Raw genomic sequence first — 15,665 nt, forward strand, 5'->3', positions numbered from 1 at the left:
GTCGAAAACTCCCATAATCTGCGGCGCCTCCCCCGCCTCTTTGTTTTTCTATCATTAATTCTATGTGTTAATAAATTGTGTGTGTGCTACTTCAATCGGCCTGATTCATTGAATCCATTTTCTTGGGATTAGTAATTCATATCAGAACTCAAATAACTCAAGTAATAACGACTTAAAATTGTTTTCAGTATAGGAAATTCTAGCATCCTTCAGAGGAATAAAAAGATGTATGGTAGAGCACAAGCAACACCCAGAGGAAAATTTGTTTACTGATTGCAGTAAATAATACTTTGTTTCACGATTTTCAAAATTGAAGCTAGAAAAATCCCTACACAGGCAAACACAGAAGTACTGATGCATGCTTCTATATATTCTCGTTTTGATTATTATAATGCCCTGCTCTCTGGTCTTCCCCAAAAGGTTAGTGGGGATTTTACTGTCTTGTTGTATGCCAAAGGTTTTTATACAGCACTTTGAGTGGCAATTTCTTGCCTGAAAAGTGCTTTACGACGGCATTTGATTTTAATACAAACAAAAGCTATTCTGGGAACTAATTCAGGTGGCGTATCTTGAGCAGCATCTGCTGGTCGACCATCAAATAAATTAAATAATATAATTTAAGGCACTTCTTCCTACATTTTGCATTGAGAAAATTTTGTCCACCCGCAATCTAAAAAGAAGATTTATAAGAACGTATTCACATTACAGAAAAAAAAGTCCAGACATTTCAGGTGAAAATGACTTTATTTTTCTATCCATCTCTAAGTGAAGATGCCCCAAGTTGTCCTTCGAGTGACCTTCGAGTGAAGCTCAGTGTGTCCTTGTGAGTTGGACATAAAAAGACATATAATTATATTTGATATATTTTTGTGCTGATGAGCTCCCTAGCAAAATTGTCTCTTATCACATTCATCTGCAAAACAGCGAGGAGTGGGCGTGGCCCAACCCGCTGCCACCACCCAATAGGAATGAAGAGGAGACGAAGGAGAAGATGATAGGTCGTAAATGGTTGCGTGGGGCGGTCCTTTCAGTGCTGGATGCGACGGATGGACTGGATTTGGGGTGTCTGGGAGTGAGAGCCCCAAGTTTTGCAGTGCTGGTATTCGCCGCTGTGCCGCTCGCACTCCATGATGTACTGCTGCCCCCTGTAGCCCGGGAACTGGTAGCACACGAAGCTGTGGGCGCAAATAAGAATGTGGACAGTTGCTTTGAGCAGGGTTCGTACTGGTGCTTAAAATCCTTGAAAAGGCTTGAATTTTAACGTTGTGTTTTAGAGGTCAGGAACCTTTCGGGTGAAGTGATTGAAAAGGCTTGAAATTATTTTCATTGCCGTGTTTCTTGCCAGTCCGACCCGATAGATCACTCTTTTAAATCAATACTTTTTTTTAAGTGCCTAAAAATGACGCTGATGTTGGCTCCAGTCCTCATTATGGGGTTGTCATGTGAAATATTACTGCCCCCTGCTGTCGCATCCAAGAGGACAGCTATCGGTCTTGTCATGGGAATTGTGGCTCTTTTTCTAATTGTTCTAGGTGCTTTGCTAGTTTTTGGGTGTTTACTGTTTGTTCTGGCTCTTTTCTTGGTTTGCTTCCAAACCGCACCTCAGATTTTTTGGGATGTTTTTTTTGTAATAAATTTTTTTGTAATAATAGAAAACATTTTGAAATTAGTAAATCATTTGGTGCATGTTTTGCAGGGGATTCCTGCAAAATACATGAAATAAAAATTAAAATATTCACAGATCTACAAAAAAAGGGAAAATATAAAACAGTTCAGCAACTGGAAGCTGCTTTAACGGCGCCGCAGCGTTTCTTCACGAGACCCTGCGAGTCCAATGAAAATGCGAGCTATGAGGTCTGATCGCAAGACCTTTGACGGAAGGTGGAATTCATTTAAGACTTTAAAAAAAAGCCACGCTGAATAGCCGGCCGGCCCTCACACATTTACAGCTTACCAAATCAAAAGTTTAGACCCCTGTTTTCTATAGGTAATACAATCGTTGCAAATGAAAAGTTTATCTTTTTACCTGCCATCTCCTCCCCCCATTTCCATCCATCCGCTACTCCACTGTACCAGGGCAAGTCACTTCACACCAAAGGTAAATTAAAAGTAAGTTTTCTTTAACATGATTATTTATATTTGATGTTATTTAATTACCGTAAACTCCGGACTATAAGCCGCTACTTTTTTCCCTAACTTTCAACCCTGCGGCTTATTCAGTGATGCGGCCAATTTATGTAATTTTTCTAACGGCCGCTAGCGGCGCTCGAGTGTTGCTACCATTAACTGCCCTGTCAAAGCTATATTATTATTATTAAAGCTTTGAAAACTCTCTCGGTGTACCGTCTTTCTTTGTAAATATGTGTAACCCATGTATAATATGTATTTGCAACTGTATATTTTTGTAATGTATTTATTTGTATTTATTTTAGACACTTATTCTGATATGTTTTGCAAAGGTGAACGAAAAATGAGGGGCGGAAGTGGGGACCGCTTAAGGTGAGGGACAGACAAGGAAAGAAGAGGGGGTAAAAAGTTGGTTAAAGAAAAAGGAGTTGTGTGAGTAAATGTGTTCATCTGATATATTTTTCCCACCCTTACCTTTGGAAATATACACTTTTTTCCTTGGATTACTTTCAACGGGACCCGGACTCTGCAGGTCTGCATCCAACCTTAAGTACCGGTATCATTTTCCGTTCATTTTGCCGGCTGTGATTTTTGGACTGTGGACTTTAATGAAGGACATTTAGTTTCAATTGCGGGACTTGAAGTCGGGTTTGGGTTAATTTTGTGTTTGTGTTACATGTTTGAATGTGGGCGCATGCGGCTTATATACAGGTGCGGCTTGTGTATGTACAAAATCGGTTTTCCTCTTAAAATGTGGTGGGTGCGGCTTATAATCAGGTGCGCTCTATAGCCCGGAATTTACGGTATTTACATGTATATTACACATAAGTAATACTTAATACATGATATTTTGTTCTTTGTAAATATGAAAAAGCTCTTTTGTTCATGTAACAGTAGAGAGTGACTTACGCGCCACACTGCACTTGCATGGAGCCCACTTCTGGCGTGGGCCAGCCCATAGCCTGCAGAGACGGGTAATCATCGCAGATCTCCACGCTGCGACCCATCAAGTTCTCCTTCTCGAAGATGGTCATCCGGCTGCTCTGGTGAGACTGACAAGGAGAAGGACGGTTTTTGCATGAATTACCAATTAGGATTGTCTGAGGTTCTTACTGCGCAGTAGACGGGCCGCATAGACATGAGGCGTTCCACATGGTAGGAGATGGATCCGCTGTAGGAGTCCCAGTGGGGATATTCTCCTCTCTCCAGGATCAGCTGCTGACCTTGGAAATCATGGTGCTCGAAACCCACCCAGCTTCACAAAAAGAGAAAGGACAACTTGGGGTAAGTGTTCACCTCAATGAAAGCAAGACCTGTCACACAGGACAACCGATCACAATTGTGTTTCATTGTTTTCAAAATAAGGGATGAGGACAGAACCCTCTCAAGCACATTTAGAACAGGTCGTATCTTATAGATGTAATGATAATGGTAATATTGTAATCCCTTGTTTATTGCGGTTAATGGGGGAAAGAACTCTTTCAATTTGCGAAAATCCGCAAAGTACCCACCGCCCATTTTTAATAGTTGACAACCACAATAGTCAACCAGGGATAATGGATCACAGGCGCAAGAGTGAACTTCACCTTTTGGTTGGACAAAACGGCAAAAAAGAGCAGCCAGGCCTGACAAAAATGTGCTCTCCTAGCCTCTGCTCTTAGCGATATGTGATGGGGGATAATGGATCACAGAATATTTTTCAACCCATGACGCACTGAGGCCGTATACCAAGCACCAAGTACGGAGGGATTACAGGATATGATTTTGCTCATTACAAGTATTCTTTTTTAAAATTCTCTAGATTTGTCTTTAGATGATTAAAATTAATTTATCTGGAATATGTTTGATAATCTTGCTGATTATAATTCAACAATTGCTTTATAAGATAATTTAGCTTATTCTAATGAATAATTATCTTATCTCAGTCAAAAAACAAGAACAATTATCTTAAATTGAGAAAAGGTATATTTTAGACAAGCTTGATTTTCTGCTGATATCCATCTATCTATCTATCTATCTATCTATCTATCTATCTATCTATCTATCTATCTATCTATCTATCTATCTATCTATCTATCTATCTATCTATCTATCTATCTATCTATCTGTCTAGACATCTATCTATTTATCTATCTAGACATCTATCTATCTAGGTATCTATGTATCTAGACATCTATCTAGACATCTATCTATGTATCGAGACATCTAACTAGATATCTAGACATCTCTATGTATGTATGTATATGTGTTTACACTGCAAAATATGTATTGTTCCACGGGCTGATCGTTTGGGTATATTTTTTGATATATCAATGTATTTCCAAAGTTTGAGTACAAAATAAAATCCTTCTTTTCTAAGAAAATATCACTTAAAATAAGCTAAATTATTTGAGAAGGCAGATATGACTCATCTAAATTTATATTTCTTTCTTCACATTTAAAAAAAATCCTTACATTAATTAATCTTAAGTATGTGTTTTAAATGCATCCAAAGTTACTGCCATTTTTACAATTATTTTACTACATCTTTCCTAATTTTCGGAATAGATTTTGAAACGTAATCCTAATCTGAATGCAATGTGAATCATCTAAATTATTTGAGATGGCAGATACTGCTCATTTAAGTATATATTTCTTTTGTTAAATTCAGAAAAACTTCTTGTCTTAAATATGTGTTTTAAACAGATCCAAAATTACTGCCATTTATACAATAATCTTTCTGCATTTTTCCGAATTTTGGGAAGAGATTTCCCAACGTAATCCTAATCTGAATGTAATAATATAAATCATGCGTGTGTATAATGATGATATCTTGGTGTGTAAGCTCTTTTGTGGGAATTCATGTTTGTTTTTTTTTCTTCAACTTACGCGCCGCTCTCCACTCTGATGGACCGGATGTTGTCCAGACCGCAGTTTTGGATGTTAGCGCACTCGGCGGTGAACTCCAAACTCTTGCCTTGGAAATGCTCCTGCTCGAAAACCGTCACCTGCAGAGGCCACACCACATGACTAATGTGAGTAAAAAAATACATTTAAAAACTAAGTGATCCTCTTTGGCATGACAGTAATTCCCGGCATATGGCATGAATTTATTCTGATCGCTGAGTGAAAGTGACTCAGTGCATAGAAACCCATGTTAATTAGCTACGAAAATTGAAAATATATATCTTTTGGTGTGACAAGCCTTGAGCTGGTACGATGGAGTGGCAGGTGGATGCAGAGGGGGTGGAGACGGTGGAATATCTTTCAAACTGGTTTTAGAACTTCCACTTGTGAGGATTGTCATGCCCTTAAAATATTTCCTTGTCTTAATCGCCTCCTTAGTTTTATTAATTGTGCCGATCTTTGATTGGTTATGGCCAAACTCTCAAAATACTTCTACAACAAATGAAGCAACTCAGTACTTTGGTCAATTTGACCCATTTCTTGGGTCGTTTTAAATAAAACAACCCAAATGGTTGGGTTGTTATAAACTAAATAACTAAGACTGTTAAGTATAAGATTAATCTTTTTTTTAAATTATATTTTAAACAAAAAAGGGACCAACTCAAAACTTGGTTTGATTTTAGCATATTTCGGGGTGGTTCTAAACAAAATAACCTTAAATGATTAATCTAAAATGAACCATTTAAAAAAGAAAAAAAAAGTAGTATTTTCGTGGCAAAATTCCCTTGTTTAAATTACTGAAATATCAAACAAATATGATTGTAAAATTACTGAGCGGGTTGTTTCTGCAAAAAAAAAACACAGGATGTTGTGTATAATCAATCCAAATATAGAGAGTCTGTCTATTTTCAACCCATACTGTTTTTAATGCAATTAGCTTTTTTTTTACCTTCTTTGCCAGCTTTGTTTCCATGGTTCTCATGCTTTTGCTTCTCCTTTTAGCATCACTAGTTTTATTGCGAATAAATACAAGAAAAAATACATTCATGTCGCTGACTCACAAGTTTCTTTTTTTTTTTTTTTTTTTACGAATCACTTGAAATTCTGAACTGAATGAGAGAGAAAGGCATTGTTATTCCATTTTAAACCCTAAATCATTCAAAATTATATATAGTTGAAGGGTTTTCAGAGGCTACAGTCGAATTTGAATTGATCACGGATCAAACTTGCCATGGATCAAACATGGAAATAACTGAGGTTTTTAGTAACATTTAGCAAGTATTTCAGAAGGAAATATCCACACATTAGAAGTGAAAATGAGTCTTTACGAAGCACACGACCTACTCTACTAAATAAAGTGGGAACGGCATTGTGGGAAGAAGTTGAGCCAATAGCATACCAGCATTATATATCGACCAATAATGTAATTGTCATACACACAAATAACAACGTTTTTCCGCACATTAAATAATGTGTTGTTAACGTCGTATCGTATGGAAAATGTCGTGAAGAGGGGCCGAAAAACATCGTATTCCACGCCGTAAGGTGAAAATGTCACAAGGCGGGGTCGCCGTATCCCGGGGGTCTACTTTACCTTGAAGAAGGGGGCCATGCCCATCCCGGAGGTGGCCAGGGGTTGCATCATGGGAGATCTTGTGGTTCTGAACATCTTCACCTGATGCACAGTGAGGACGAAAACAAATCCATAGATCGAGGAGTTCATGAGGAGGAGTTAATCCGTTATTCTTTGAAACACATTACCTAGTTTTGATTTCTCTGAAGAGCCCCGGAGGAAGAACGCACCTACAGCAGCCTCGCGTAGAGTTTTTGCAGTACCTGGCGCTTCCGTTTTATACGTTCAGGGTGGGGAAGGGGTTTTTGGCCTGGGGGGAGTGGTCCAGCCCACGGGGGAGGCCACTCCTGCAGCCGCTGGATCCCACGAGACCAATCGCGGGCCACCTAAGTTTGCCCGGGGGACCCCAGGGACCAGCTCAGCAAATATCAGAGAGAAAGGACAAAGGGGGTCCGGTATGTTCGGACCCTGGTCAGCAATCCGACGAGTGTGAGGGCACAAAAAGAGCAAAGATAAAGGCAGAGATTAACAGAGAGGGAAGAACAGGGGGCACCTATTTGCAGAGTTTGTGCGGGTGCTTGAAATCCTTGAAAATGCTAGGATTTAAAAGATAATAATTATTAATAGTTAAAAGGATTTATTATAGCAGACAATCATACATGGTTTGGTTTTTCTCCCTGTTGCAAAGAAAAAAATAGATAATAAAAACGTACAATTATAATATTTACTGAATATCCATAATGAAGCAACCCCCCAAACATACAAGCCTCTGAAATACCAAAACACACAATAATATTAATAATAATAATAATAATAGTGTGGTGCATAGATTTTAATGTTGCGTTTTCAAGGTTTGAAAAGTGCTTGAAATTTAGGTGAAGTGCTTAAAATTGTTGCCATGTACCTTAGGTTAGGTGTTGAGCTAGGGCTAGAAGCTAGGGTTTGGGCTTAAAATAAGGGTTTTAAACACATTTTATGGTTCAAAAAAAGGATTGTGGTAAGCGTTAGAAACTAAGGTTTAGGCTTCTTATTAGGGTATCAAACAAAATGCAGGCTTCTGAAATACAGTTGGGGCTCTGGTAACAGATTTAGGTGTGTAGGTGTAAGGTTTGGGACTAGGGTTTAACCTCCATATTAGGGTTCTAGACTGAATGCAAAATAGGTCTTGAGCTAGGGTTACGGTCTGAAACAGGGATAAGGTTATGGTTATAACTAGGATAAGGTGTGGGGCTATAATTTCGAGCTAGGGTTAGGGGAGCAAGTTAGGATTTTAAACCAAATTTGGTCTGGGCTTGATTCCTGTTGCATCCATTTGTTGACTGACCACTCATTTCTGAATTACTGAAATGTCAAACCTCATGTATAACGCATTCCCAAAATATGAGTTTTTTGGGGGTAACATGTGAACATGTTGTGTGAAGCATCACCGCCCCCTACGGGTCGCACCTAAGAGGACAGCTCTATTTAGAAAACCGGCGCTTTTGGGTCAGCTCACTGAGAAGAGTCGACTCTTTTAGCTCCCAAACGGCTCCTCAGATTTTTTTTTTTAAATGATATATTATCAATAATAATAAAACGTAATTAGTAGTTTGCTATGTTTTGCAGCAGATCCCTAAAAAACACATGAATGATAAATTCAAATATTTGCAGATCTACAAGAAAAATTGTAAAATACAAAATAATTTTAGTTTTTTTACACACTGAACAGTTTTAAAGTCAAACAAATACAAATCCCTGAAAATGCAGACACTAAAATACAAATTAGTAAAAAGTATTACTCTTACTCTTCAGTGTTATAAATAAATGATAAAATGCAAAAAAAGTGAACTATTTAAAGTTCTATTTTCACCAATTCAACCAATGAAAATGACGCGACAATATAAATTGAAATAAGGAAAACAAAAAAGCAAAAAAATCAGCATCTCTAAGATTGAAAGATTGAATGCACTCTGCTTCGGAGCAATCAATATCATTTCAAGATGGCGGCGCGTCTATACGCAGCGGCTTCACGTGTCTCTCCAGTACTATTTTTTTTGCACTATGATGACTTTGCACCAAATGCAATATTGCACAACCCTTACGATACCAACGGTATTACGATAACACTGTATGTAACATCCACATGCCGACATTTCTTGTGTAAATACCATGTAAATTATAACTATAGCCTTATCCCCCTTGTTTTATAACCTTATCTTCTCTGTTCCTTTATCTTCTTGGCTCATACCTCACTGTGAATGTTTAAAACTGGAGTGTCATGCCCAATTTCGTTGCCACAATATGTTAACCCATTTTGTAACAATGACAATAAAGGTATATTCTATTCTATTCTAAAATGAGTCCAAATTTGGCTCATTTTTCTGCTCACTGAACTCCATTCTTAACCAACACCTATTGTCACGAGGTGGAAGGGGTGAGGTGACCGGACTAGAACGGAGGCAGGAGGCAGGAAGGGAGAACTCAATTGCGTGACGATCCAAAACTTTTATTTACCAAAATAAAAGTTGTCCATAACTCAGGGACAAGACAGAACAAACAGGTTTTAACAAAACGTGCAAACACAGGCTTCTTCCAACTCAACAAAACAGGACAAGGCATAACAGAACGGACAATGTGTATGTAATGAGCCAGCACCCGCAAAGCCCACAATCCAGCCTTAAATAGCAGACACGCGATTAGTTGAACTGCTTCAGCTGGTGCCCAGGGGGCGGGCCAGACCGGTCGCCAAGGCGACCATGACACCTAAAGAGTTCTTTCCATGTTTGTAAACACGTATGATGTAGCCGAGCTATGTGTGCATTATTAAAGCAGAATGGCAGAATTCATGTCAGTTTATAGCAGCCCATTGACACAAAAAAATCAGAGATTATAGATAGGAACAGCGCAAAATAGCACCAAGTATGTGGAGTAATTGAGAGTCATCAAAGTCAAGTCATGTTTATTTGGATAGCTCTTAATCACAAAGAGTCTCAAAGGGCTGCACAGACCACAGACAATTTTTAAACCATCCCCTGATCTAAAACCAACATGAGGGCAAGGAAAAACTCAAAAACCTCAACATGAGGAAAATGAAGAAACCTCTAAGGGACTGCTCATGAGGTAATGTAGGCTTCTCAAATAGAGTTGGGGCTAGGGTAACAGCTAGAATTAGGGGTCTGGATGTAGGGTTAGAGAATAGGGTGTATGATGTAGCCAAGCTGTGTGTGCATTGTTAAAGCAGAATGGCAGAATTCATGTCAGTTTATAGCAGCCCATTGACACAAAAATAATAAGAGATTATAGATAGGAACAGCGCAAAATAGCACAAAGTATGTGGAGCAGTGTTCCCCCTAAGCTGCGCACGTGCGCAATTGCGCACTGCTGGCACATTCTCAGCGCACAAAAAAATCTAGCCAGCGCACAAAAATGAGGGCTCAAAATTACTAATTTACAAGCAACTTAAGCCAAAATTACAGTGCATGAAGGTAAAAATACACGGCTTCCTCTGACGTTGTGTACTAAATGCGGTATTTTGAAGTCAATGTAGAACGAAGTTGAAATGTAAAGTCAGTAGAGTTTGTCGAGAACCGGCTTCTTCGGCTCGGCTCACTAAAAGGAACCGGCTCTTTCGGGTCCTAAACGGCTCTTCAGGTTGTTTTTGCTTCTTTAATCCCAACATGACCAAATATTATGTAGAATTATGCACACAATGACTTAAAGGAATGGGTGAATAGAACAAAAAAGAAAAAAATACCAAAATGAAAAAGTAGTGAAAAGCTGAGAGAAAAAGAAGCAAAAGAAGGAAAAAAAAGAAGGAAAAATTTAGAAAAAATCCAGAAAAAGAGAAAAGAAAGAAATGTCGGAAAAAGGTAAATAGAGAACAAAAAGAAAAAAGTAACAGCTCGGAAAAAATAAACACAATGAGATTTTTTTAAAGGAATTTTTAAAAAAAAGTAGAAAAAAAACACGGAAAAAAGAAGAAAAAGTTTGTGTTGCATTCAAATAATTTCCAATGATATCAAGTGAATCTTGTTGCCAACATTGTACTTCCACGAAAAAATGTGATTAAGTACAGTTCTGTATCTTACAACCGACTCAATAAGCCCCCAAAAATGATAATATTATGCGACAAAATATATCAGGAATAAAAAGAAATGGATATCTTGTGAAAGAATTGTAAGAACAAATGACGTTTGTAGGCCGTACAACCTTTGCAATCATACATGAGTCAATTCATTCAAAAGTGAAAAATAATTTTGCATTGCCGGAAACTCAGCAAAATGTAACTTGATGTCAAGTTTTGGACATGTTTGATAATGAATTATCTTGCCACACTTGGCATTATGGTGGCTCACTGTTGTTTCAAGCGTTGCTCACCGACTTTGTGTGAACGCTCTGACCCGTGGAAAATTAGAGGGAACATTGATGTGGAGTGAGCGATTGTCATGAAAGTCAACAAAAAAAAGTTCTTTTTCATCCGCATAGCATTTATTCGTTTGAAAATGGCCTTGAAAGTGCTTAAAAAGTGCCTGAATTTGACCATGAAAACCCTGAATCGGTGACAGCATTGGCCCCGCCCATCTTCCCGTATCCCCCAATGATGATGCGGTATTTTCTGTTGTGCCCCCTTTTCTGACAATCAGCAGTTTCCTTTCTCCAGCCTTAATCCTTCTCCCTCGGGCGCCAGCGTTTAAAAGGGCGGGGCGCGTCCGGGCCCTCACATTTTAGGGGACGGAAGCATCGGGTAAGTACCGGAGACCAGACCGTGTCTGGTTGCCGTGACAACCACTACTCACGCGAGGTTCTTCTTCTTCTATCCTGAGGCAGAAATCATGTCCAGCGACAAATCCAAGTCCTCCCAAACGGACGGGAAGGCCGGTCAGAGCAAGCGGTCCGACTTCGGTCTGATTTCCTACAAGGTGAGCTTTTATTTTGGTGGATTTTGGCAGGAAGAGTGGTGGCGACGGCGTTTTTTTTGGGTGCAGATGTTGGTGTACGACCAGGAGAACTTCCAAGGTCGCGTGATCGAGATCAGCAACGAAGTGTTGAACATTTGCGACCTGGGAATGGAACGCGTTCGATCCCTCCGCGTGGAAAGCGGCCCGTGAGTTGCCGAGGTGGTCCGGGACCACGTCCCCCGATGTTGACGCTCCGTGTGTTTTTGAACGGCAGCTTCGTGGGATTCGAGCAGATCAACCTCTGCGGCGAGATGTACGTCCTGGAGAAGGGAGAATATCCTCGCTGGGACTCGTGGAGCAACTGTCAGAAGAATGACTATTTGTTGTCTTTCAGGCCTGTGAAAATGGTAACCAAAATTTCTAGGCGAGGGGCCAATTTATTTAGCTGTTTCTTGAGTATTATTTTTCTTTACAAATGCTTCTCAGCAGCAATCAATTTGACCTGATGAATGAAACTTTGGCCTTCATTTTTATAGTCTTTTTAAAAAAATGTATTTGATGATATTTTGTTATATTTTATGTTTCTTTTATTATATAATTTTTTTTATATATTATTTATTCCAGTCTTTTTTATTTTTGTTTTAAAATGTTATTTTTTTATTTTTATGTTATTGTATTTTTTGTGACTCGATTGTTATTATTATTTTTTTTAATTTAATGTTAATTCCTGATTGTTTCTTCCATTATGTAGTTAATTTGATGTTATTCTATTTTGGTATTTGATGATTTTTCAATGTTATATTATTTTCTTTTATTGTGTTATCAGATGTAATCTATGTTATTATTTTTAGTATTTTTATGTTATTTTATTTTGGTTTGTTTTTTATTTCATGTTTTGTAATTTTATTATATTATTTAATCTTTAATTTTACATAATTGATTCATTTTTTTGTTATTTTATATTTTTATGTTATTTCCTTTTATCATTTGGTTTTATTTTTATGGAATCATGTTATTTTAGATCACGATGTTATTTTTAAATTAAGTTATTTTCTTTTGTTATTGTATAACTATTATGTGTTATTTTCTGTTATTTTCTTTTGTGTTATTTTCTGTTATTTTCTGTTATTTTTTAACGATAATGTATTTTATTGTGTTGTTTTAACATTATTTTATTTTATTGTGTTATTTTATTTAATTTCATGGTCATTTATTTTGCTTTTTAATTATTTAAGTTATTTGATGTTATTTTCTTTCATTATGTTATTATATTTTATGTTATTTAAGTAATTGTATTTTTATATTTGATCAGTTTTCGTGTTGTTATTTTTTTGGTTTACTTAATTTTACGTTTTAATTTAATTAATTTTATATTTTATTTTATTTTGATATGTAATTATTTTCATTTTATTTTACATGATTTTTTTTGTCATTGAATTTCATGCTACTTATTTTGTTATATAATTTTGTCTTATGTTATTTTATCATGGTTTTCTTTGATATTTGTTACGTGAATTGATTTAATTTTCCTTTTTTTTTAAATTAATTTGCTTTATTTTATTTTTTTATGTTACGTTAATTCTTTTATGTTGTTTTATATTATTACCCTTTTTACAGGACAAAGGTTTACACAAACTTATTCATAAAAAGTAACAACACGCTAATAACATGCTAAGTAATATTTGTAATGTTGGTGGCCCTTCTTGCTAATCGGTACCAAAAAACGTATCTCTCGTGTTCAAAATGTTTTATGACCTCCATCAGGACCCGGACAAGCACAAGATCTGCCTGCACGAAATGGGCGAGTTCAAAGGTCGCAAGATGGAGATCATGGACGACGACGTCCCCAGTTTGTCCTCGTATGGATTTACGGACCGCGTCGGAAGCGTCCTCGTTAGCTTCGGAACGTGAGTAATTAGCCCCGCCCCCGAATCCTTCCTCCCTCCCTTGACCCTGCCCAGTTCTGGGCATTGGTTCCCGCAGAGTCTTAAAAACTCACTACGCTATACAAACTCAACACTGTCCTTTAGCGTCTGGAAAGAGTATTTAGTCTGCTTTTTTTTTTAAAAAATCATAACTTTCAAAATAGAGAGACTATTCTTTTTATTGACATACTCAGTAATTTATGGCGGGCCAACAAGCTACATGCCTGTGTTGTTTCCAATAATTACCCAGCCCATTCTCCCCTTTCTGTTTCAGTTTCGTGGGCTACCAGTTCCCCGGTTACCGCGGTAGCCAGTACTTGCTGGAGAAGGGCGAGTTCCGCCACTTCAACGAATTCGGGGCTCGAACCCCGCAACTGCAATCGGTGCGGCGCGTCCGAGACATGCAATGGCACCAGCAGGGCTGCTACACAATGGCTGGAAAGTGAGGGTGGGAGGGGGACAGGAAGAGAAAGAGCGCCAATGAGGGAGGGGGACGCAAAAAAAGGGGGAGGGACGTCTGAGGACTCACCTGGCAACCCGGACCTCCGTTCCTCACTGTGCATTTTCTCTTTCTTCTCCCATTCTATTTTTCTGATCTTAGTTCCTCACCACCTTTTTTCTCTCTTTTTTTATTTTAAATCTCTTTCTTCACCTTCGCAAAAAAAGGAACAAAACAGTTACTGCCGTTTTACAGCCGATCCGGAGTCCTTTACGCAATGCACCATGGGAAACGGAGTCTTTAGCAGTTCAGGGTAAAACGCACCGGGTGAAACTGAGATGAAAGCAGTTAAGGACGCAATGCATCATGGGAATCTGAGTCTTTGGCACCTCCCGCTCTAGCCTCTGTGCATTGCATATTCTGCTGTTCAGAATTCTGGTCAAGTTTTCAATAAAAAAAAGACTTCAAAAGATGTTGTTTGGTGATTTAATACTTAAATATATATTCTCATTCTCAATATATATTCAAGTTTTCTCTTCCTCACCCATTATATTCTCATCTTGATTCTTTCCCCTTTTTCTCTCCTTTTTTATTTTCAGATATTGATGTATACTGACAATTTGCTGTCCTTTATACAATGCACCATGGGAAACAGTCTAAAGTCTATAATTCTACTTAATTATACAGTAGTAGCATTTTTTTTCACTTTACAGTGAATTTTTAATTCATATAAAAGTTGACATTTTTTTTTACCAAGCAACTTTAATTTCAATCTCAAAATCCCAACAGCAAAATGTTAATTACAAAAATTGACTTTTCAACAAAAAATAAATTTTGAAATACAAGAATAGACTTTACATTTGTTATGTAAAACACATTATCCCTGAAAAACACGGGATACATAAATTCAAATCTTTACAGTTGTACCGAAAAAAAGATAAAATACAAAATGATTTTAACCTTATCTATACTGAACACATTTTAAGTCAACAACACAGAATCCCTGAAAAAAAATTAGGCATATTGACCAATCACGAAAGAAAAAAAGCATCTCGAAGGGAACTGGCTCTTGATCGATAGGCAGTCGGCTCCTGTCGTTCATTTCAGAGAGATGGCCCATAGAGCTGGCTCGTTTGTGAACGACACTTCGCTGAAGGCCTAGGTGTGAAATGCACGGCCCACTACTGTATTTAATACATCGAAATATTGATATTTTGGTTCGAGTTTGTGGCATTTTATTGGTTCGATTAATCAACGGACCTATTCATTCATGTCAATATTTGTTATATTACGCGAAGAAGATTTTTAAATGTTTTTATTTTGAAAGCTAAGCTAATGATGGTGGCCATTTTTATTGTGTGTCAAGGGGATTTCGTTTCTAATTTTATCGTGAAAACTAATCTATTAATGGAGCCTTTTTCTAACGCTAAGGATTCGTACATGCTTTTATTGTGAAAGTTGAGGTTTTTATTTGTGGCTACACGTTGGGGCGGTTCATATATGTTTTTATTGTGAAAATAATGCAGGTCCAGTTCTTGAGTGTACTTCTGGTCACATTAGCGCTCACTTGACGGGGAAACTGAGGTGAATTAGGGCAATAGTTTAAGCCTATAGTACTAAATAATCAAAGATATTAATAAATTGAACTCACTAAGACTATCGAAATATTTTAATGACAAAATCTTGAGCATACAGTACACCAGATTGACATTCTTCTATTTAAAATATTTAGCGCTTCCTAGTGGGACAATAAAAGTCTTATTCCGTTAAAAAAATATTTGAATACAAGGAAAAGACCTATGAGCTATTATACGAATTTTGATTTCTATTAAAAAAAT

At 37.5% G+C, this 15,665-nt stretch overlaps 2 protein-coding genes across 3 annotated transcripts; one reads left to right on the forward strand and one right to left on the reverse strand.

Moving 5' to 3' along the window:
- Nucleotides 1-725: 725 nt before the first annotated feature.
- cryba1l1 (crystallin, beta A1, like 1) lies at nucleotides 726-6,986 on the reverse strand. The gene is made up of 6 exons (XM_088343640.1): nucleotides 6,775-6,986; nucleotides 6,608-6,688; nucleotides 4,996-5,114; nucleotides 3,241-3,382; nucleotides 3,037-3,179; nucleotides 726-1,175 (listed from the first exon to the last, which is right to left on the reverse strand). The coding sequence occupies exons 2-6, from the start codon at nucleotides 6,680-6,682 to the stop codon at nucleotides 1,028-1,030; spliced, it is 627 nt and encodes a 208-aa protein (XP_088199766.1). The 5' UTR covers nucleotides 6,683-6,688; nucleotides 6,775-6,986; the 3' UTR covers nucleotides 726-1,027.
- A 4,258-nt stretch (nucleotides 6,987-11,244) lies between these two features.
- Nucleotides 11,245-14,291, forward strand: crybb1l1 (crystallin, beta B1, like 1). Of its 2 annotated transcripts, XM_088343639.1 has the most exons (6): nucleotides 11,245-11,309; nucleotides 11,393-11,484; nucleotides 11,551-11,669; nucleotides 11,738-11,870; nucleotides 13,228-13,370; nucleotides 13,663-14,291. In XM_088343639.1, exons 2-6 carry the CDS (start codon nucleotides 11,398-11,400, stop codon nucleotides 13,832-13,834), a joined length of 654 nt encoding a protein of 217 aa, XP_088199765.1. In that variant the 5' UTR covers nucleotides 11,245-11,309; nucleotides 11,393-11,397; the 3' UTR covers nucleotides 13,835-14,291. The 2 variants fall into 2 exon arrangements, with proteins under 2 accessions (XP_088199765.1, XP_088199764.1); XM_088343638.1 differs by lacking the exon at nucleotides 11,245-11,309 and having other exon boundaries at nucleotides 11,323-11,484.
- Nucleotides 14,292-15,665: the final 1,374 nt, after the last annotated feature.

This window comes from Urocampus carinirostris, chromosome 9 (genome assembly GCF_059441175.1).
Source record: "Urocampus carinirostris isolate Australia breed hairy pipefish chromosome 9, RoL_Ucar_1.0, whole genome shotgun sequence".
NCBI lineage: Eukaryota > Metazoa > Chordata > Actinopteri > Syngnathiformes > Syngnathidae > Urocampus > Urocampus carinirostris.

What these genes read in the sequence shown, in the direction of transcription:
- cryba1l1 (XM_088343640.1), bottom strand. Translation starts at nt 6,682, where the DNA reads ATGTTCAGAACCACAAGATCTCCCATGATGCAACCCCTGGCCACCTCC. An exon ending in ATCAGAGTGGAGAGCGGCGC is followed by an intron (nt 3,383 to 4,995) that starts GTAAGTTGAAGA and finishes CTTTTTGTGAAG; the next exon opens with CTGGGTGGGTTTCGAGCACC. An exon ending in ATGCAAGTGCAGTGTGGCGC is followed by an intron (nt 1,176 to 3,036) that starts GTAAGTCACTCT and finishes TTGCGCCCACAG; the next exon opens with CTTCGTGTGCTACCAGTTCC.
- crybb1l1 (XM_088343639.1), top strand. Translation starts at nt 11,398, where the DNA reads ATGTCCAGCGACAAATCCAAGTCCTCCCAAACGGACGGGAAGGCCGGT. An exon ending in CTTTCAGGCCTGTGAAAATG is followed by an intron (nt 11,871 to 13,227) that starts GTAACCAAAATT and finishes GACCTCCATCAG; the next exon opens with GACCCGGACAAGCACAAGAT. An exon ending in GTCCTCGTTAGCTTCGGAAC is followed by an intron (nt 13,371 to 13,662) that starts GTGAGTAATTAG and finishes TTTCTGTTTCAG; the next exon opens with TTTCGTGGGCTACCAGTTCC.